The following is a 21204-nucleotide window of genomic DNA, read 5'->3' as shown; positions in this document are numbered from 1 at the left end:
GAGATGCAACAAATCTACCTGCAGATCCAGTTTGACAAGCTGGTCGTGTAAAGACATAAATCCCATATTGAACAAGTGTACCTTGTTCACCGAATGGCTCTGCCGCACTTTTGACCAAACATGTCTGAGTGTGTGTTGCCCTCATGCCACGGCTGACAGGCAGCTTTCTCAGAAGCCAGGGGGCGACGGGACCCGGGGAATGTATGGCGGAGGGACAGGAGGACTGGGTGGTACAGTCTGCTGAGAGGAGGTAGGTTAACCTTCGTGTCTTTCATTTGAAGGAAGTTTTGAGTGGCAGGTTTTCGGTTATCTTCAGGAGGAAAAGTCTGGAACTAATGTCTTTTGGTCCTTGAGGCAGAAATCTAACAGCATGTTAGATTGTACTGTTCCTGTTAAACACATGAGATTTAATGTTGAATTGATGAATTATATAGTGCTGGATTGAACTCTTTGACTCACTAATAACCTTTTATCTCTGCTCACGTGATGCTGTCAAAACATTCCATTACTTTCATTTTTAGACTTGCTGATATTTAATTTAAATAATCAGATAAGTGTGACTTACATAGCCTGACCTACAATCCTGTGTAAATGCAGGACAGACTTCCTGTATCTTTATCTTGTGGCGTTGCTTAAAAACAACATTATACCTCCTTTCTTTCTTTTGAAATGTGTGACAACAGCGCAGCTGATGGTCAGCCCCCAAACACTGCTTGTTCCGAGACCCTGAGGGCTTTGCCACCTTGGTACAGTTTGGCACCAGTGGGTGTAGTGTGGTCAGTGTGCCAGCTGGAGGCGCTGCTGCACCCCTCGCTGTCCCTGCTGGATGTGTGCTGCAGGTTGTTTCTGGTGGGTCTGCTATGGATCATTCTGGGATGTTGCATCTACACCCTGAAGTGCCGCCTGCAGCCAGGACACAGCCAGGTGAGCACAGCTGCATCAAATTCATCTCACTTCACCTTGTTTTTCTTTTTTTTGTCTTGCATTTTAAATTTGTCTTAATGTTTATTCAATGACTTTGCTTCAATCCAAGGAGGAGCCTCTGGGGTGGACTCATCAGGAGGTTGTGGCTGGAAGCAGGAATAAAGAGCATTTATGGTGAGACAGAGGTGAAGCTTTGTTTTTCGCCATTGGAGAGGAAGCAGAGTCGTAAGAAGCTTTTGTGTATTTGTTTTAAAAACTGCTTTAAAGGGGTCATATTATATTTCACATCGGTCTCATTGGTCCAAAATGTTGTATTCAAAGTTTTTTGCCCCAAATCCAGCTTTTCTTTGATTTTCCTCCATTTGAATATTGGATCATAGGAGCTGCATTCAGAATCTGCTGTGTCTGTGTGAGCTGGACTGGCTCCGCCCACACATGTCCATCTTGGGAAGAGGAGGAAGTACTTCTTCTCGTGGTGCCATGTGTCAGAGCTGCCTAATTGTGGGAGGGTCAAAGGTGGTTGAAACACACACATTTTAAAAAAATGAAACAAGCCAGGGAGAGAGAGGACAGACTTTCTTCACTTCTGGGGCGTCATTCCAGGTATGAGAAACCATTACTGTTGGAAAACCATTAGAATGTGAATCTTGCATAATATGACCCCTTTAATTATTGTACATTTCAATTTAATGTTTGATGTCTCATTGCACTCTGAAATAAAAGCATAGAACATATAAACAATTTGACCCATCAAAAGAGCCACTTTTGACCGATATAACAGATAAACATGCTTGTGGCTTTTTTTCTACAAAGGGAATCAAATGTTCTTCAGAAGGTTATTCCAGCCCGTATTGCTTGTCGCTGCGGAGTTATTGTTTTGGTTCATTATGTACACCAAGTCACCAACCAGCATAACAGTCTCAGACCTTCACACTTCCTCCTCCGTGTTGGACAGTTGTTGTCACACACTGTGGAATCGATGGGACACAAAGATGCTGAGTGGCGAACTGAAGGTCTCCAGAGGGGCTCTCTGGAGAGCTTTCATATGTTGATTTATCTGTCCACGATAACTTCTTCCAGTCTTCAGCTGTCCAGTGTTTGATGGCCCAGACGAGCCTCTCTGTCTCATTCTGACGTCTTAGCGATGATTGTCCTTGCTGGAACTCGTCCTGTCCAACCTGCTGCTCCCAGTCTTTTCAGAGCTGAGACTTTCTTACTACGATCACTATTTAGCTCTTGTCCTGTGAGTCGAGTGTCACACAAGCTGTTAACTCTCAGAAACCTCTCTTCTGATTGTATTGTGGTTTTAATACGACAAACCTCTCAGAGTTTCAGTTTTAGAGTCTACTGATGGTGAAGGAAACTGTACTCACTGACACCTTGACTTTCTTAGCAGCTTCACAGGAGTAATCCTCCCCAAAAATTAGATCAGTATGAGTAACTTTCAAGGCTCAACTCATTTCTTGTTCCCTGAAAAAAGGCCTCATTTAGAATCCTTTTTTTTCTTTTCTCTGGCAGTTCACCAATTCTCTTTCTATTGTTTGAAGCTATTCATTGACCTAGAAAGGCTTGAACTGCAATAGATAACTGGAAAAAACACTTTTGACCAATGATGTTTATGTAACTATTCCTTCGAAAATTGTTTCACAGAGTTATGTCATTCGTTTTCAAAAGTATCTTTATGTTTGAGAGAGGATTGCAGTTAGTTCCTTCATTATAGAACCTAATCGAACTTCAACATATTTATATGTTACAACAATAAAATGAAGTGCGTACAGTCATGGTGGCCTGAATTTTTCAGGGAGTCTCAGTCGAGTCCGGGTGTCCACCTCCCTTTAGCCGTGGCCTTGGCTGACAGCCTGCTGCTGTGTGTGCTTCAGGAGCCGCTGCCAGACCCTCGTGTGCCCCACATCAAGGCTCTCATCTCCAGACTGAAGGTAAACCACCAAGTAACTAAATACCCTCTCTAAATTCAACACACAGCCGCCTCCAGCCATATTTGTCATCGTCTGTGTTTTCCATCGCTCTTTGCATGTAGATCAGCATAAAGTCTTTGTAATATTCCAGGGATCAGACCCTGCGCTCAGGAATACAGAGATATTCTCGCCGCAGGCAAAGCATGCCACCAGTGAGCTGCTGTCATCTGAAATGTGAATTATCTAGAGTGACAGTGATGGAGAAATGTAAATGCTCTGTCTCCTTCTCGCTCTTCGATGTAGTCGGTGGGTGACACACTTGAGAGGGCCGGCACTGCAGCGGGCATGACGCTGGACGAGGTGGACCGAGGCTCTGAATTGACCGACAGGCTGAAGCTCATCTGCACCTTCCTCCAGCAGAGGTGACGTTCCACATCCGGCGTAACGGGTAGCCCTCGTCAGTTCAGCTGGACTAATGTCACACGCGCTCGTCCCTCACAGGACTGTGTCCCTGCACGCTTTGGTCCAGGCGCAGGGGGATTTCGAGGCCAGTGTGACGGACATGCTGCAGGGCATGGACAGCCTCTGGGCTCAGCTGGAGGAGCTGCACACCGGGGTCACGCTCACCAAAGAGGGGAGTCAAGGCCGGGTGGCCGTGACCTCGGCCCAGACAGACGCAGAGGTCAGTTAAGGCCTCAATATGCCGGATTGGTATAGGTCACATTGTCAAAACATTTTCTCAGAATGGTCCATCTGTCTGTCTTCCAGACAACGTTATTCAAAAATAAAACATATATGAAACACTTAGCGTAGCCTCACTGGCTCCAGTTCTATGGACCAGGATCTTACAGTCTGGTCAATGCTGAACCTCATACCAACGTCAATGAGCAATATTTCAGTTTACACAAAACCCACATCAACTTGGATTAACAGCAAATTTAATTTATTTTAATCAACAAACTGATCTGAAATTAAATGCTTTGTCCACAGGACGGTTTTGAACATCTTCTAACATATTCAATATATACATATATAACCTAACCTTATATTTAATAACCAGTATTGTTCCAACAGTTATCTTCTTAACTTTGAAGTTTAGACTATTTTATAATTTCTTTACATCTCTAAACACATTATGCATGAAAAGTATTTGTGCCATGCATTAAGATACTGCTACTTCTGTGGGATTTCTAGAAAAGAAATGTGTGAAGATTATGACATGTTGCCATACACACATTATTGTTCAGTCACTTTGCTTTGGCTCAGCATCTCCCAGTCAGAGCAATGGTGCATGTAATCAATGCATATCCTATGACAGTTAAAGAACAACAAAAAAAATACACATATATATCATGTTTAGGTTGCATTTTTGCAAATACCATGTAATATTGTAGGGCATTATTATTCTATAGTGTAATGGGATGTGAAATACAATGTCTAGTGCACCTGAGTGATGTCATTTAATTGAAAATATTTTATTCCCCAAAATATGGCTGATTGCAGGTTTGATGTATTTAATTTGTCAATATTAGAATACCTGTTGCAAATAAGTAATTGCATTGTCAGATAATAGGAATCAATAGCGTATAGGATCTAACACAGGTGTTTTTTTTAATAATCAGAAATCACATAATGAAATCGTCCCATTTAAACACATTTTAAAGTGATAAATTGTGACATTTAATGATTTTGTTGATTTGACACATAGCTTTAATTTTCAAATCTATGTATCATATAATGTTCATTTTTGTCATAAAAGTTTGGACGAAAACTTTTGAAATATCCTAAAATCATCCTTCTAATGTCGCCTATGACCTGGATACTCTGTATGTTTGTCAAAGACTTTATTTGCCGTGTTGGGACGCTACAGGACCAAACTTCAATCATGTCAAGCTCATCTGAAAGACAGCACACAGCTACTGCAGGTAAGAGTCAAATCAACACTCGTACCGTATGCTCTGTGGTCGTTCACTGAGAGACGTCCTGTCCTCCCGTCCTGCAGGAGTTAACGTGGAGTCACGCTCACGTCAGCAACAAAGTGAGCGGCGGCAGTGAGTCCGTCTGGCCCGAGGTTCTGCTTCAGTCCAACATAGAACAGGTACTTGAAGCCTTGAAGCAGGAAGATGGTTAAAAAAACATCTCCATACGAGTGGATACGATCAGCAAAACTTGATTGACTTTTGGGGGGTCTGTTTACACAGCGGATCCGCTGCAACCATGAAGGTTTTATACTGGTGTTGTGCCATAAAGACATTCCCTGCTAATAATTGACTCCACTCTGCCTGGCTGTTGCTTGAGCCGTCCGTTCGTTCCAATGCTTTTATCAGGATTTACAGCCATAACATACAAATATTCTAAACTGTATGAACACAGTAATAACTAAGATGTATCTCTGGTAAAATCATGTTTCCTGAATGCAAAAAAAAAAGAAGAAAAAGACAATTTAACAAGAAAGGATTTGCAGCACATAGCATCGCCTTGAATGTCATATACGTGTCAATAATTAATGTTTACTGTGTTTATGTGTTTGAGTTGTCTGTTATCTTTATTTGCACCTGTAAAGCAAACTGCAATTGAGATGCTTTACCAATGGGTTACATGTAAAATAAAGAAATTATAGATTTTGATATCACTTATATTGTTATTATACATACGTGATACTTCATAGAGTTTAGTATATTTGTACTTTATGCCTGTAAATCCTGATTAAAACCAGCTGGAACAGAACGAATGGTTCCAGCGGCAGCGTGAGCTCCTGTGGATGGAAATCAGTTTTTGGCAGGGAATCACACCGGCTCCCGAGGTGGAAAGATTCTTTCAAGGTCGCCCCTGCAGAGACTGCCTGAGGCAATGGAGCACTGTTACTGCACATGCGTATATCTCCCCCTCCCACCCCATTGAAAATAGTTCCTTCTGCTCATGCGCCTGTAAACGTTCATGGCGGACTCATACTCTTTCGACTCGTGGTCCGTATTCTAGTTTTATCGGCCATACTGGTAGTTTAATAGTTGAGACTCTTCCCTGATAGCATCCAATTCGTTATCAGACCATACGAATGTCAGGTTTCACTTGTTCACGTTTATAGTGTATTGTTCTCTGCACACTTGTCTGTGTGGTTTCATTACAAATACAAGCAACAGCGCGCCCCAGTGGAGCGGCAAACTAGCTACATCATTTTCAGTGCGTTCGCTGTAAACGCACCATTTCTTTTTTAACAGATTAGATGTTATCACGTGAAACGTCGTGTAAACGAGGCCTAAATGTGTGTGTGTGTGTGTGTGTGTGTGTGTGTGTGTGTGTGTGTGTGTGTGTGTGTGTTTCTTGGCAGTTTGACAGAGTTCAGGAGTGTTTCCTAGCTGTGGAGCAACAGATCTCCACTTTCCAGGCCCACCTGGAGGGACTTGGAAGAGCAAACCAGAAGGCACACGTGGAGCTTCCCGCTCACACCAAACTGACCCGCTCCACCTCCGTCCCTCATCAGACGCCGCCGCCTCGCCACAACCGACTGGCCAATGCAGATTCACTGGAGCGTCGCAGCTCAACCTCCTCCTCCAGGTCCGCTACTTTTACAGACGCAAGCGAAGACACAAAAACGGGCTCAGAGTCTCCACCCTCGCTCTATAAGAGGTCAGCGCTGCAGATTTCCTCCACCCTTGACTGCCTGCGCAGATCTGGAAGAAAGAAGTGATTTTGTTTTTCTCTCACAGGCATCAAACCTGTTGGCAAATCGTGGGGAGTTAAATTGGGAACGTTTTCAAATGTTGATCATTTGCTGGTGATTGAGGAGTTTATTTATTGCTTTTTGTGATCATCTCACCACAATTTGTTTGTGTGCTGCTGTTCAGCTTCCACTTAGAAAACTTGAAAAAGAAAGCGAGACTTTGACTCTTCATTCACAACTGAGTTTAATTGTAAAGAATATTTGAAACACAAGGAGGAGCACTTTCACCAGTTATCACAAGAACAAAGTTTGAATCAGTCATCCTTACAAGGAACACGTGTAAACTGTCAGTCACAGCTCTTCTTGGGCATTTTCATCAGGCTGCTGATACGATATGACACAGTGATTATAATGCAGTTTGTTGCATCAGTGCAAATAACGTGGTTGAGTATTTATTTGATTGTAATTTTAGAAAAGCAGTTATAGTAAAAAGAAAACCTTAAACATTGATTATGAGTACCGAAGAGGATAATTACACTCTAAAAACTTGCCTTCAGGCTTGAAATAATGACAAACTGTCTACTTAAAGTGTTGTAAACTATCACTGAACAATCATCAAAATGATTTTCAAAATCAGTTTCACAATACAGAGACTTTACTTACAGCCAATTAGATTTAGGTTGTAAACACTGGAGGTGAAGAATCGATATTGAGTTGTTTTCTTCCCAAATGTTTTGGGTTGCCTCTTTCTCAGTCTCTGTGTCAGACTAAGTGACTTGAGCAGCCCGAGCGCTTCAAAGCCGGGATCTGAGGCCGAGGGCTGGGTGGGGGAGAGGGGAAGGTGGAAGGGGGCAGTGGAGGTCAACGCCGGAAGCGTTTCTGTTATTACTAAAAACTGAGCGGCCCTCTAGACCTTTCTGAGAGACATGAATGTCTTTGATCCAAATTCAATTACCCCACAAGCACCGCGCTGAAGCCAAAGCCCTCGACATAGTTTTCCCAACAAGATTCCACACTTTCTCAGCGTTACAAGATTCCTGATGTGGCTGCACCAGTTATCGTGTGACCGTGGCCTTGCCTTCCAGATCGTGCATCTGTCCGATTCCCTCGTGCTAGGGGTAGTGATTGGGAGAGGTGGGGCCGACCTTTGGGTTGGCGGGTTGGGGGGGAATGGAATGCAAGCTGAACGCTGCAGGATCTGAGCTGTCACAACACCAAAGACACCAACACACCGTGTCTGCACATTGTTGTTGAGGCACATGAAGACTGTGGAAGAAGAAATGTGTGTTTGGTTATTTGAAAGTTAGTGACAAGGCCTTGGGGGGGCAAAAAAGAAAAATTGTTATGACAGGCAGCATGAATATGTAACATTTTCCACGGATCAGTCATGGAAACACAGAACCGAAACGTCCTGGATGTTTTCCTCAGAAAAACAATGACCACATTTGCTTTGAGGGACCAACTGTCATCAGACAGTCTGGGCGGTTTGTGACTTCATCTATTAAGAGCTTTAATCAATGAATAAAAGGAAGAAGAGGTCAATCTTTTTTTTAATGTGAATGAGAATCAGAACAAACCCCGAGCTCGTGAGCATAACGGGGGCATCCCAGTGCTGTCTGGATGAACTCGTCGCTGGTTTGTGATGTCACAGCCAGCAGAGGGACGGCGGACGCCGTCCGCTCTCGCAGAGCGCAAGAATGAGCACATGAAATTACCACAGGCTTTGTTTAGTTACACTGAGAAGTTGATGAGCAGCTTCCTCGCGGGCCACTCCGGTCCTGGAGGAGAGGCTATTTCAAAGCCAGCTCAAGTGTGTGTTGTTTCAGAAAATATAGTTCATGGCAGAGGTCAATCCCTTGCTTTATCCTGACAATTACTCAAGATCAGGTTTCAGTGCACATACACATAGCACACATTTAGCCTGATCCCTCCTCTGATGGCACCGGGAGACACCACGCCACAAGTATAAGCGACAGCTATCTGATATAAACAAACTGGAAACGTTCATGGAAAAGTTTCTTGAGAGAGCCGTTAAAAAAACTTTTTGAAATCAACTTTAACCCCCCCATCATTAACATTAAAAAAATACACCCAAAAACTGTTTCTGCTTAAATTGTTGCAGTGTTCAGACAAATCCTGCAGTGCCACTAAATAAAGGCAAAAAAAAAATGAAAATAAAACACTGAGCACACTTTAACTATGATGAATGATCGTGACGGTATGTGTGTGGACAACTGGGGTCCTGTTAACCTTTTAAAATTGATGGCAGTGACAACCGAGGTCGAGGTTGTATGACTTCATCTGAGGAGAGCAGCAGTGATACCCCCCAACACACACACACACACACACACACACACACACACACACACACACACACACACACACACACACACACACACACACACACACACACACACACACACACACACACACACACACACACACACACACACACACACACACACACACACAATACATCACAGCAGCTTTAGTTGCTAAGAAGTCACTCTGAAGTCATTTTCATACAAAACAAATCCTGGAAACAGCTGAGATTAGTTCTTTTTTATGACTGCTGACTGTTGGAATAGTTTGTGTGATGCTGCCATAGCAGCGAGTGCTGGCGAATGTATACATCTGTTGCAATAAATTTGTTGAAAAACTTAATGCAATGTCTGTTACGTTTAACTCTTGCATGTGTCACTAAAGCAAAGTGAAATGAAGGAATAACAATGCAAAATTCTGATTGGGCTTTGAAAGTCTGTTTGCACAACAATGTTACACTTATTTGTTTCCGTATTGCGGGGGTGGCAGTCTGAGCACTGTCACCCAGATCACATTAAACCTTTCCTGAAGGTGGTGCGCCCACAGGAAGGTGGCGCCGGGCGTGGGACACGAACCCTCTACCTACAGATTGCAAGTCTCATTCTCTACCAACTGAGCGAGCCGGGGGATAATTTGGGTGATGCTATGTCTAATTTTGGTTAGTGTTCACACTGAGCAGGTTAGTTTCTTTGAATTGTGTTAGTGGTTTGTACTCTTGTCTCACAGTTCAATTCTGTTATCAGGGATTTTCTGTGCTTTTTGTGTGTTTCTGGATTTGAGTGTTGGTGTCTTTTGTTGTCATCATGTGATGATCTGCTGGGATTCGCTCAAACTGTGTACAACTCCGATAAAGCAACAATCACGATTAGTCTTTAAGGCAGAAAAAAATACAACAAATAATATCTCAAGACCAAGTTTGCTGCAATCCAAACAAAGAAAAATAATGCTAATATTGGCTGATGTGTTCTCTTCCACTGATTCTGTGGTATTGCAATATCAGTAAAAAGTAATAAGCTGAATCATCAAGTTTACGAGGTATTTTAAATGAGACATTGTTTTCCGTGCCAACTCTGAGCAAGCAATACTCCAGGAAAATCTCTGTGCTAGATATTGTTGTCTGTATCAAGTCATTCACACTTTTTTTTTCTTTTTGGTTGTCAAGATGTGACTGTGAAAAAAAAAAAAAAAAAAAAAGCCAAGCCAAGCACATGCATGGCTGCGATTAAAGGACTGGACACAGATAACGGAGGACCGCTTTTCACCGGAGGCTGTTGGAAACAGAACGGACAGCTGCACATTGAGACGAAACATCAAAACACCCGCCACAGATGTATGCAATTAGCAACATGGTAGACATTTGGGGAGCAAAATGTCCATAAACTCGCAACTTATTATGGTTGATCTAAGATGGCTGGAGGCAAGCCTCAACTCAACATTAATGAGCTTTGGGTTCGGGGCTGACGCGTTCCACCAGCTCAGAGTTTGAAGTGGAAGAAGGCTTAGCTGCTCCTGAAACCATTCCCATAGTTTCAACAGCACTTCTTCCTGCTCCAATATCTAATATGATCCCATTTGGTGCAGGTATGAACAGGTCTGTATGTGTATGCATATTGAGTGACAGAACAAATCCAGGGAGAAGAGAAAACTCCAGGCTCAATGTGTTTCCAATCAGGAGGAAATGCCACCCCGCTTCCTGTTGATGTAAATATTTTCTTATTTTGTTTTCCAAGCGATCAGGATAGAATAATGAACCCTGACCTCTCCGCCCTCTTGTTTTCTTATCATTTGACCGTGGCCCATTTTCTGTGTTGACACTGCTGAGTGAGAAAACGTGCTGGCCTGAGGCTGGACCATGGTTTTAGGCATCGAGCCGTCCAGCCGTCATTTGGACAGTCAATTTACGGAAAAGAAGGGCGAAAAAAATAGCATTTCTCAAAACATTCCAAAATATGTGTATAATGGCCATCACTACTTGTCACCATCTAATGTTGCTTGAATTAATCTTTTCTTGCCAAAATGTAGCGAATTATCGACTGTAGTACACAACTCGCAACTAACTTTCAGTTTGTATTATGCCCAGTAACGAGCACCGTGACTGGTGAATTGACACCATGTGGTATATATGTTTTGAAACGCGGCCTCTGATTGGTTCGTAATTCTCTGACTCATTCTAATGCGTTCCAATGGTGAAGCAGAGGGGAGGAATTTGGAAGAATTTTCTTTCCAAGATGTTGAGGAATTATATTTGCAGAATCCACACAGGTGGGACTAATTCTATGGACATATGATAGATCAAATTTTTTATTTCCAAAATATTTGGTTAACTGCACATCGTTCATGCTTTTCATTGAAAAAAAGAATATTCTGTGCTGGTGAAAATGCTGATTTTGATATAAGTATTGACAATCATGCTTGTTCCATCACCAGTTTATGTGTGACTGTGACATTCTAAGGCCTTGGGATTGAGCTATAGGAGGCTTGCTGATAACAAATAAGCATCTAATAATATTGAATTAAAAACTATTAAGAGGAGAATAGAAACTATTTCAGAGTTCCGAGTCTACAGGTGCTCAGTTTAGGGGTGCAGATGGAAGCAATGTGTCAACTACCGGGAGAATAAAAAAGTACATGTATTTAAGTTTGGACTGAGGTGAGTCAGGTACAGGTACAGGTACAGGTACAGGTACAGGTACAGGTACAGGTACAAGTGAAATCCATCACCAATAAAAATATGCTATTATCTTAAAAGAAAAAAGAAATTTTTTTAACAAAACAAGAAAGTATATCGGATGCATCAGGAAAAATGTTGAGAAAAGGAAATATATTACGGTTAGGAAGCAAAATCTACATGTCACAATGTTGATCGTAAACCAGAATGCATTAGAATGCACCATTTATGGTCTATCTCTAGCTATTTTCTTTTTTTAATAGCTTTTACAACGTTTTAAGTGGAAAGGGATCATTTTTGTGTTTTTGTTTCAGGAAAGTTTTGCGTTTACATGAAAATGGCAGTAACAATGTAGTTAGCATTCCAGGCCAAGAGTTGGCCTGAAAACAGAACAATATGCAATAAACATTAACAATGGCGAGTACATAGACATTCGTCTGGACAGATGACCATGTTAGGTTGCTATTACGGTGACTGTTAACCATAAAACTACCTAGTCCCTGGAGAATAAGGGTTGGGAGTCATGACACTCTGGAGGAAAACATTGTTGATATTGTCCATCTACTTACACATGTGTGGAAGAAGCATTAAATGCAGAGATGGTGTGCATACGCAGGAGCTGCGTTTCCGTCGTTCACATGGAGACGGAGTCTGAGCATTTTTAAAAGGTTTCATTCTCTCCTGTTTCCACGGCAACAGAGCTGGGGTGTTTTCGAAAGTTTGGATTTTGGGCTCCAAGCACTGCTGTCGTGTAAACCGATACCCGAAACCCAACAAAAGTTTTGTGTTTTCACTTGACGACATTGTCGTCTAAACGGCTAAACTCCCACACTGTGGGTGCTTCGTATCATGCTAAATGATGAACTTTTACTTTCCCATTAAAATGGGTGGCCCAGAGACAAATGGTTCCAGTGCTTGTTATGGAAACCTGTAATAAAATGCTTTCGCGAGTGGAAAGAGGACTTGGGGAAACTTGCCATTACTTTCACTTTCAAGGCTCCTCGATTTGTAGTTTTGTTGGAATGGATGTCTTCATGAAATTTGTCTTCACTGGATTGTGTTTAGAGATGTTTGTCCTGCATCCTGTCCTAGAGGCTCCAGTATGAACAGACTTGTTGAGTCTTGATATGTAGCCTGTCACAGTCACACCCATTATGGTTTTGTAGTTTCTGCCATACTTTGAACTTGTTGTTAATATGGATCTATGATATTTATGTTTAATGACATAAATAACAGATTTCCTGCTTCTTATTTCCTTTTTACTTGCAAACATTGACAGTGTCAAATTTACAAATAAATTACATTATAGTATGTATAATGATATCATGACATCAATCTGAAACAGTATTCCCCAGGTTTGTTCAATTTTAAACACCTTTTAAAATGTTATACTGCAGCACCATCAGGGGAACATCCTTGATTGATAAATAATTCCATATTTTACATAATTTTGTTAGGGCTGCACAATAGATCTAAAATAATAATAGCCTAACTTATATTACTTTTCAGACTGTATGAGTTATGTATTTGTGGAGTTAGATTCTTATAAATTCATAGGTCTGCCTCCAGATGTAGCTTTAAAGAAATGACATGATCAATCTTTGCCTTTTTGGGACGATACTGTTGTAATTTCAGCAGGCATTACATCACCTGTCTTATATGCTTTATCTGCGTTGCCAAAGTCACTGACAGTTTGATTTCTCAGCATTCCTCCCTCAAAATGAAACTTTTTTAGGTGGAAATGTTTCCAAAGCACAGACCGGATGATGATGTGGCTTTGAACTCTGGATCCTTCTGCTTTCCGTTGTTACATAAATCAGTTTCTCTGGTCGGAGGATAACTCTATTATTCAGTAGTTTTCAGCTATAACCTCTCACATTGACCTGCTGATTGTCACAAAAAAGTGGCAACTTTCCAACGAATAAACAACAAAGTAAAAAAGTATTTTTCTTTTTGTGCCTCTTAGTTCGTGTTGGGTGTAACACATTACAGAGGAGCACATCACTGTAATTATGTTACTTTTGTCTGCTATCTGGTCACATGTCAGGGTTGTGAACTCAGAAATCATACCAGAGTTGCAAACCAAACTATTACTTTTTTTATTTTCTATGAGAGAAAAACTGCCTTTTTCGTGATGGGCTCCCAGATCATCATCATCATCTGCAAAAGCTCTTAAACCAGAAATACAAGCATCCATTGATGAATCTAATGTCACCAGAAACATGTGGAGGTCTTTAACTGTGGACACATGCATCATTTGATCCTATGATGGTAATGATGATTACCTGGTCAATCTTAGTGGTACTTCCTGCTAAAATGACAATAATTACATTGTCTGCTTACATTATAGTCACCTAATCCTCTGTCACCTCAGTTTGGTAATTTTTTTTGCAGGAAATATTAGACAAAAATGACTCTCATGCTTTGCAACTGAGTCTGATTTTACTATAATACAATCTCATCTAAAGAAACAGCCTCTGTAGGTAAACATAGAAATACCAAGTGTGGTTACAATCTCTTAAAACCTTATGATCACAGCAGAGCCCATGAGAGTTTTCTGTTTGACACTCTATCTTCTGATTTCTTCCACGCTGCATTCTTTCTTAAATCTGGAGTGTAAAGTTTTGGGTTTCCTGTCAGTTGACGTTCACATGATAATACATCACTGCAGAGTGAACAACAAGAAAGTCATCCCCGCTTGTAACATGAATGAGTGATGAGGCATGTTTGTTGTGCCCCTATTGTCATCCCATCAAACTAATTAAAAGGTAAATAAAGGTTCCAGAGCAGACAGTCTTTTATTTCACAGTGTGTTATGACAAATGTGACACTTGATGATGTGAAACTATTAAAAGATGCTTTAGAGATTAACGCCTTTCACAGCAAGTGATTGACTGATTAAACAGAAGACAAAAACAATTCTCTTGGAAGAAAAGAGATTCATTCAGTGTTGACAGACACATTCGCTGTGCGAATAAATTCTAGCCTTCAGACAAAAATAGCTCAGTGGTTTGAAAAAAAGTGGTGGTTCAAACAATCAGAGGCAGTGCCAATCGTGAAATCTAAGCTGGAATTGAACACAGGTCCAGCATAATCCCACCCCGGCCTCTCTTTATTGGCTTTCTTCTTCTGTCGTCTCAACGCTCCAGCTTGTCTCTTCTCCTCTCTTCTTGTCGACGAAGCGCCGATGTGTGAGGCAGCTCTCTGAGGAAAGGCTAAACAAACAGGCTGGCCCAGGCACAAAGACTCCGCCACTCTGAGACATGCGGCAGCTAAACTCTTCCCAATCCAACCACGTTCCTCCAACCCTCACCGACCCCCCCACCCACTCCCACCCCCCCACCAGCCACGACTCTGAAGCCCTCACACTGCAGCCTTGTACCCTGAGCATGGAGGAAAGATGGGAGGGGGGGTGATGGGCGGGCAGGGAGGATTTTGATTCCCATTCACTGAATGTCACCACCTCACAAAGGGGACCGCATGACACTGCCACTAAATCAGAGTTAATGGACTCCTTTCTCAGTCCTGTGAACATGACAGGGGGCGTGTGAGCCAGAGTAAGGGGGTGTGAAACAGAGACAGGGGCTGGTGAGGGTGCCTGTTTGCCCCATTGCCCCATGGGCCAATGAGCCTTGTGTGATATAGTGAGAGCCGGGGGAAGTGTGTTTTCCAGGGGCATTAACAGCTTCCCCAATGCAAAGCCCCGTGTCTCATTCACCACTTATTTGTTTCAAGCGGTCCATAACTCACGCAGTACACTCACTTCACTGGACTGTTTCGGAGAGAGACGGATGTTTATCATACGGCTTGTTTGACGGCTCCATCACGAGTCTTCTGAAGCACCTGATTTGTGTGCAAGAAAAAAAACAACACAGCATCAATCCGGGGCCACTTTAACAGTTAGAACCTCGCCACACAACCCATGTTGCTGCAGAGGCAATCAATCAAAACACCACGGATGGAGCTACGGGCCGCACCATCCACTGCCATTGTGCTGCATTTTGTCAATTTGCATGTGAACACTTTTTTGACAATGCGGAGCCAGACTTGGTTATCTTCCCCACAGGGCGGTGCCTATTACGAGCGGTCCCTCCCCTCCCGTCACCTCAAACTGTGCCACTCAGACGCCGGGGCAGAGATGAGTGAAGATGGCATTGGTGTCACTTGGTGGGCATTCATCGCCGCTGAGCCCCCCGCCTTTCACGACATGGGGGGAGACGCAGAAAGACAGAGGCTGAGAGACACGGAGCCCCAGGTACTGACCTCATTAGCAGATAAAAGCAACCTTTCTCCCCGACCTCTGACCCCAGAGGTTTCCATGGAGCCTTCCAGTCGTGGCATGGATGAAGCATGCTGGGATTGCTCCCGGCAGGGGCCGGGTGAATATGGGCTGCTGTGAGAATTATTAAGGTTCTCCCCCAACACGCCCTCTTCACTCACTCACCCTGCATTTTTCATAAACGGATCCCTAATCATCCACTGCAAGATCTCTCTCTCTCTCTCTCTCTCTCTCCAGCTTTGTTTCAGTCGTACTAATTCCAGTCAAACCGTTAAGCTCATTACATCCTTGATTTCACCTTTGATGTACAAAGAGGAAAAAACTGCTAGAGTTTACATAAGAAATTAAATTACTGTACTTTTTTGTGCCTGTGCTTGTTTCTATTCAAGTTGACCATGGAAGATGTTCGTTTTCAATATTTATCACGTTGTGTGCTCAATTGATGTGATTGATTTAGTTTACTCTCATTCTGCAGGAATAGTTGATTCAGACATAGTTACATAACGCTTCAAGTGAAAACGCATTGTTTTTGTGTTTTCGTTTCTGAAAAGTTTTACGTTTATACGGAAACGTTTTGAAGATGATGTCCTTTTTCACGAAAGTGGTGTCATCGTTTGCAAAGACAACACACTCACATAAGCGCAGTAACAGTAACAATGGTGAGCATATGGACATTTGTATAAACAGACATCAAAAATATAGTCACTGTCAACTATAAAACTCCCAAAACTCAGGAGAATATGGACTGGGAGTTGTGATACTTTGGAGGCCGCCATTGTTGTTATTGTCTGTCTACTTGAGCCTGTGCAGAAGAACTAGTTACTAGGCCATAGTGCACAATGTGCATGATTGTTTTCATAAAGTTTCCCCTTGTAAGCCATTTTCAGTGACTGCAAGCAATCTTACGTACTGTTAGATTAATTTGATCTATAATCTCATGATTCTGCATGTTCCTAAAACTGTGGCTGGCTTATGGAAGCAACAGATCTGAGAGAGTTAAGAATTAACAGAATTATTTATTAAACAAAGACATTCTCACCACATGGTCAGCTGCACAGGTCACGGCCGTGCTCCCCCCAGTTTAAGGATGGGAAACAGAGAGATTCTATACCAACATTGACTTTTGAATCTGAGAGGCGGTTCTCCTTCCGTCTCTGTGAACCGCCTCCTGTGACTACTTCCTGTGTTACACTCTCCGCCAATCACAATGGACTCTGTTCTCTGAGGCGGGCTCCAGTTTGCAGTTGCTTCCTTGTTTACACATCAACAGGCTATTGTCTGAGTATCAGTGAAATCACATGGTAATGTGAGGGATAAATACATGGTCGAATGCAAAGCTTTTGTCTCTGTAACAGTGAAGCTAAAATGGCAGACTCCATAGAAGAATTCAAGTTAAAATAATCTGACAGTACCCCAAAAACGTGACGAAAGTTTAGCATTTTCACTTAAAAACGTTGAAAATACATAGAGAAATATGTCTGTTTCAAAGACTTGCCTGAAAGTACATCTAACACGTTAATTTTTAATAGAACTATAAATTTAAGTAGTATTATTGCTTTCACTATTGCATGAAAATGATATAACGCAAGACAGTGTTGTGGCATGTCGCATACTTCATGTCGTAAAACTTATGGAGGAAAACAGTGTGTATGAAGAAGTGTGCACTGAATGTGTTGGGGGGGGGGTGAGTGTATATGTGTGTGTATGGTTGTCGAAGAATGGTGGGGGGGTTATATCTTGGTCATGCTGACTGAGTTTTATAAGCTGTGGCTAACCCCACTCCCCACAGCTGACTGAATATTAAATAAACAGAGCCAAGTGGCTGAATTCAGCGCAGTGAGAGCTCAGGCTGGAGAAGCACTATTTCACCAGCGCAGGGCCTCCCCCATGGGGCCCCCACATCAGCCTGTCTTATTCTTGGCAGCTGCAGTGGAGAGAGAGAGAGAGAGAGAGAGAGAGAGAGCCTGTGAGTTTTGGTGGACGGAGAGAGCCGCGTACAGGGGGGGGATGATGTTTGTTGTTGGGCTGCTGTGGGATCGAAATCACAACGGCAGCCGAGGGAAAGCGTGTTGCAGCCCTGCCACAATTTTCCTGTGGTTGTGAAGAGAGCCTGTTCTCCTCCTGCTTCCTCGTCCAATCACAGAGAGTAAGTGAGTGCAGCGTCTCAGTCAGCCAAACATGAACAAAGCATTTCTGTGCTGAAATCAATGCTGATATGTTAGAAATAAGACATGACAAGGCAACAAGGACTCTACTTTTGGCAGTAACTGATTACTATTATGGATCCATCCATCCATCCATCCATCCATCCATCCATCCATCCATCCATCCATCCATCCATCCATCCATCCATCCATCCATCCATCCATCCATCCATCCATCCATCCATCCGTCCCTCCATTCTTCCGTCCATCCATCCATCCAAATGTCCGGGTTCTCAGACCGTATCAAATGCTGGCTTCCTTCACAGTGTCAAACCATTTACGCTCTCAAAATAGCAAAGGGAAGGTCTCTGCCTCATGTAAATGTATTACAGACAAAAATCTTAATGTGAGCTCAGCTGTGAAAACACGGGTTTCATCCTCCCGGCGGTATCGGGTCTCAGACACACACACTCCCACACACACAGTATTTGAACCGTCCTTTGGGAACCCGAAACCGACCATCCCAGACTGTGAGTTCAAGTCTTCCAGACAGTGAATAAAACGTGTTTGATATCAAACTCCTGCTTGATTTATAAGGCGCTCCCACATGAATACTATCGAGTCACAGTGAGCATGCGGGCTGGTCATGGGAGCCATTTTCTGGATGGGTGAGTCGGCGGGGCTCCAGCCTCCCATACCCTGCTTCATAAACACAGCTGTCAGTCTCGTGTCTCCTGTCATTGCCAGCTCCCGTGTTTTACTCTCTCCTCTTTCACATAATTTGAGCTTTAGGGCTGAGCAGGCAGACAGCTTTCCAGTCAGCACCCTCCTCCGTTGAGGATGTGGGAGAGTGGCACTCGAATGCTGACGGAACTGATTAGTGCTGTAGAAAGATAATTGAGAAGCTGCTCTGTGTTTACCAGGTAGGCCAAATACTGGCTGACTCATGCCTAAAAACCAAGTAGGCATATCGCGAGAGTTCAGCTAATTACAGCCAGGTTTGTGTTTTTTTTTTTATTTTTTATGTGTTTTGTTGTCCTCTTCGTGTTCGTCCCTGAGCGTCCCACCATGCTTTGCTTCAGACCTCCCACAGAACACACACCTGCACACACACACACACTCTCAGGTAGAGAAACATTGATTCATTGTGACCCCTGGAAAGCAGAGGCATGAGTGCAGCTCATTGGTTTTAAAAGGGGTGAATGAACGAGGAGGCGATGTGTGCATGCACGCTGTGGTGGAGACAGATAGAGAACGAGAGGAAACTGAGAAATTAAACGAAGCTACTTACTAAAAAACCCTGAGCGGACCCCCCCCCCTGGCAGCCCCATGCAGGTCGGCATCCCACCCCCCCAACCCGCAACCCCCACCCGCTCTCCTTGTGTGGCCCGGTGCTCCAAGTCATTCCAAAACAATCGGCATTAATCCAGGGAGCGAGGGGCCTGGAGCGAGGGGCCTGGAGCGCAGCGCTGCCAGACTGCCAGAGCACCCTGTAGTGACGCATGCTACACTACACCCACTCTACACACACTGTACTCACACTGTACTCACATACAAAGACACACATAATACACTCATGTAGCCTTTGATCAGTCGTATTTTAAATGATATATCGCAGCAGACTTTGACTCAGCAGTAGAAACTCACAAACACGCAGCACTCCATCACAAACATCTGTTGAATTTCCAAACGTGGTCAAACTTGATGGTAATGAGGATTAAAAAGAAGCTGTTTATTTGTCTCGCTCTTCTAAATCTGAATATTCTGGCTCCATGTGCAGGCTTGGAATACACAGCTTATTCCAGGGCCAGGACCACAACATCATTCTGTATGGCTCATTTTAAAACGTCAATGAAACCAAAATTAGGCTGCGGACTACTGAAACAACCAACAAGGCTATTGGAATGGAAAAATCTGCACACGTGTATCGACCTGCTTCCAGCATGTTTTCTTTCAGGAAAGCAGTTACATGTACTAGGGGTTACCTGCACAGGTGCATGCACCGGTCACAAGTCTGGTACACACTAAAACTCGTGATTTAACCTAAAATGCATGTATTTGGGCAATGATAGGAATCAAGAATGTTTGGAGAAAACCCACATGAGCTCAGGGAAAACATGCAAGCTCCATACAACTTGGCCTAGAAAGGAAGCCAAGACCATCATATCTTATTTTCTGACAGCCTTTTCTTTATGTACAGTTACAATTTATCAGTTCAGCTTGATAAACGTTGGGTTCTTTTTTGGTAAAAGAGCCAGTGATTTGATCCAGCTGCTCTTTATGGTCTCTATTTTTTTTAATCAGTCAAGTCTTACTTCAAAGTGCTTTGAGACTGATGTGTTTTGATTTGGCATCACATAAAAAAAAATGGAACTGAAGTCTGCATGACTTCCGTGTGTGTGCTACACACTGTTATAACGTGTGCAATAAATCCAACACGTTGCGGCTAAAACTTTTCCTCTCTGTTTCTCTGTGCAGCTTTAAACAACAACAACAACAACAAATATCTTGTTCATTTGGAAGGCAGCCTGTGGCGGTTGCAGTAATATATCACTTTTTTAAATTGCGTGAAATCTAGAAAATGGGAAAAGTGATGGCAAAACCCCCCAAAAACAAAACAAAACCCAGTGTGCTGCAAAACCTTTAATCTTTTCAATAAGTCAAGAAGCTACTTGACGTCAGATATGAGCAGCTACAAGTCTAAAATCTTTCTCATGTCACTTTAAATTCATTTCAAATATTGTTAGTTGCTCTGTTCACCACACAGACAATGGTTCGTCTGCCACTGTGAAATGAGTGATAAACACTTCAGTTTGATGTTAAACAAATAATTTGTTCCCCTGTCAAAATGACATCAGTTGATATCCATTTGCATTGAGACCCATATTCTTCTAGTGGATTAATGTTTCAGTGTGACTTCTTAGTGAGAATATTGTAGGGTCGAAAGGGGTCAGACATGGAGATTGCATGTTTTCCCAGTGCATATATGGTTGTTGTGGATTCCTCCTCTGGTCCAAAAAAACATACATGTGAGGTTAGTTGATGACTGTAATTTTCCCATTATGGATGGATAGTTTTTTGGGTATCAGCAAATCTCCTCCCTCTTTCCTCTTGTTTCTGGTGTTTTCCTCTGCCCTTTGTGTCTCTTGTCTGTCTGTATTTGTTTTCCTCTTTACTGCAGGATGTGGCCATTCCCCCCCACCTTCCCTGCCTAGGTTCCCTCCTCATCACACCTGCTGTCAATCAATTCTATCAAGCTCTTTATAAAGACTCCTCCTCTGCCTCCAGTG

General features: G+C 42.8%; 1 protein-coding gene across 3 annotated transcripts; it reads left to right on the top strand.

The window, feature by feature from the left end:
- Positions 1-8709, top strand: LOC308107077 (uncharacterized protein). Of its 3 annotated transcripts, none has more exons than XM_080459195.1 (9): positions 1-250; positions 684-924; positions 1034-1098; positions 2726-2861; positions 3144-3262; positions 3342-3522; positions 4682-4765; positions 4843-4938; positions 6226-8709. In XM_080459195.1, the coding sequence occupies exons 1-9, from the start codon at positions 144-146 to the stop codon at positions 6526-6528; spliced, it is 1332 nt and encodes a 443-aa protein (XP_080315321.1). In that variant the 5' UTR covers positions 1-143; the 3' UTR covers positions 6529-8709. The 3 variants fall into 3 exon arrangements, with proteins under 3 accessions (XP_080315321.1, XP_080315320.1, XP_080315322.1); XM_080459194.1 differs by having other exon boundaries at positions 6169-8709; XM_080459196.1 differs by lacking the exon at positions 4843-4938 and having other exon boundaries at positions 6169-8709.
- The last annotated feature ends 12495 nt before the right edge of the window (positions 8710-21204 follow it).

The sequence above is a fragment of the Lipophrys pholis genome (genome assembly GCF_963383615.2).
Source record: "Lipophrys pholis genome assembly, chromosome: 3".
NCBI lineage: Eukaryota > Metazoa > Chordata > Actinopteri > Blenniiformes > Blenniidae > Lipophrys > Lipophrys pholis.
The sequence above is the reverse complement of the archived record's forward strand: the minus strand, read 5'-3'. Positions and strand labels throughout refer to the sequence as shown.

What these genes read in the sequence shown, in the direction of transcription:
- LOC308107077 (XM_080459194.1), top strand. Translation starts at nt 144, where the DNA reads ATGCCACGGCTGACAGGCAGCTTTCTCAGAAGCCAGGGGGCGACGGGA. An exon ending in TGCACCTTCCTCCAGCAGAG is followed by an intron (nt 3,263 to 3,341) that starts GTGACGTTCCAC and finishes CGTCCCTCACAG; the next exon opens with GACTGTGTCCCTGCACGCTT. An exon ending in ACAGCACACAGCTACTGCAG is followed by an intron (nt 4,766 to 4,842) that starts GTAAGAGTCAAA and finishes CCCGTCCTGCAG; the next exon opens with GAGTTAACGTGGAGTCACGC.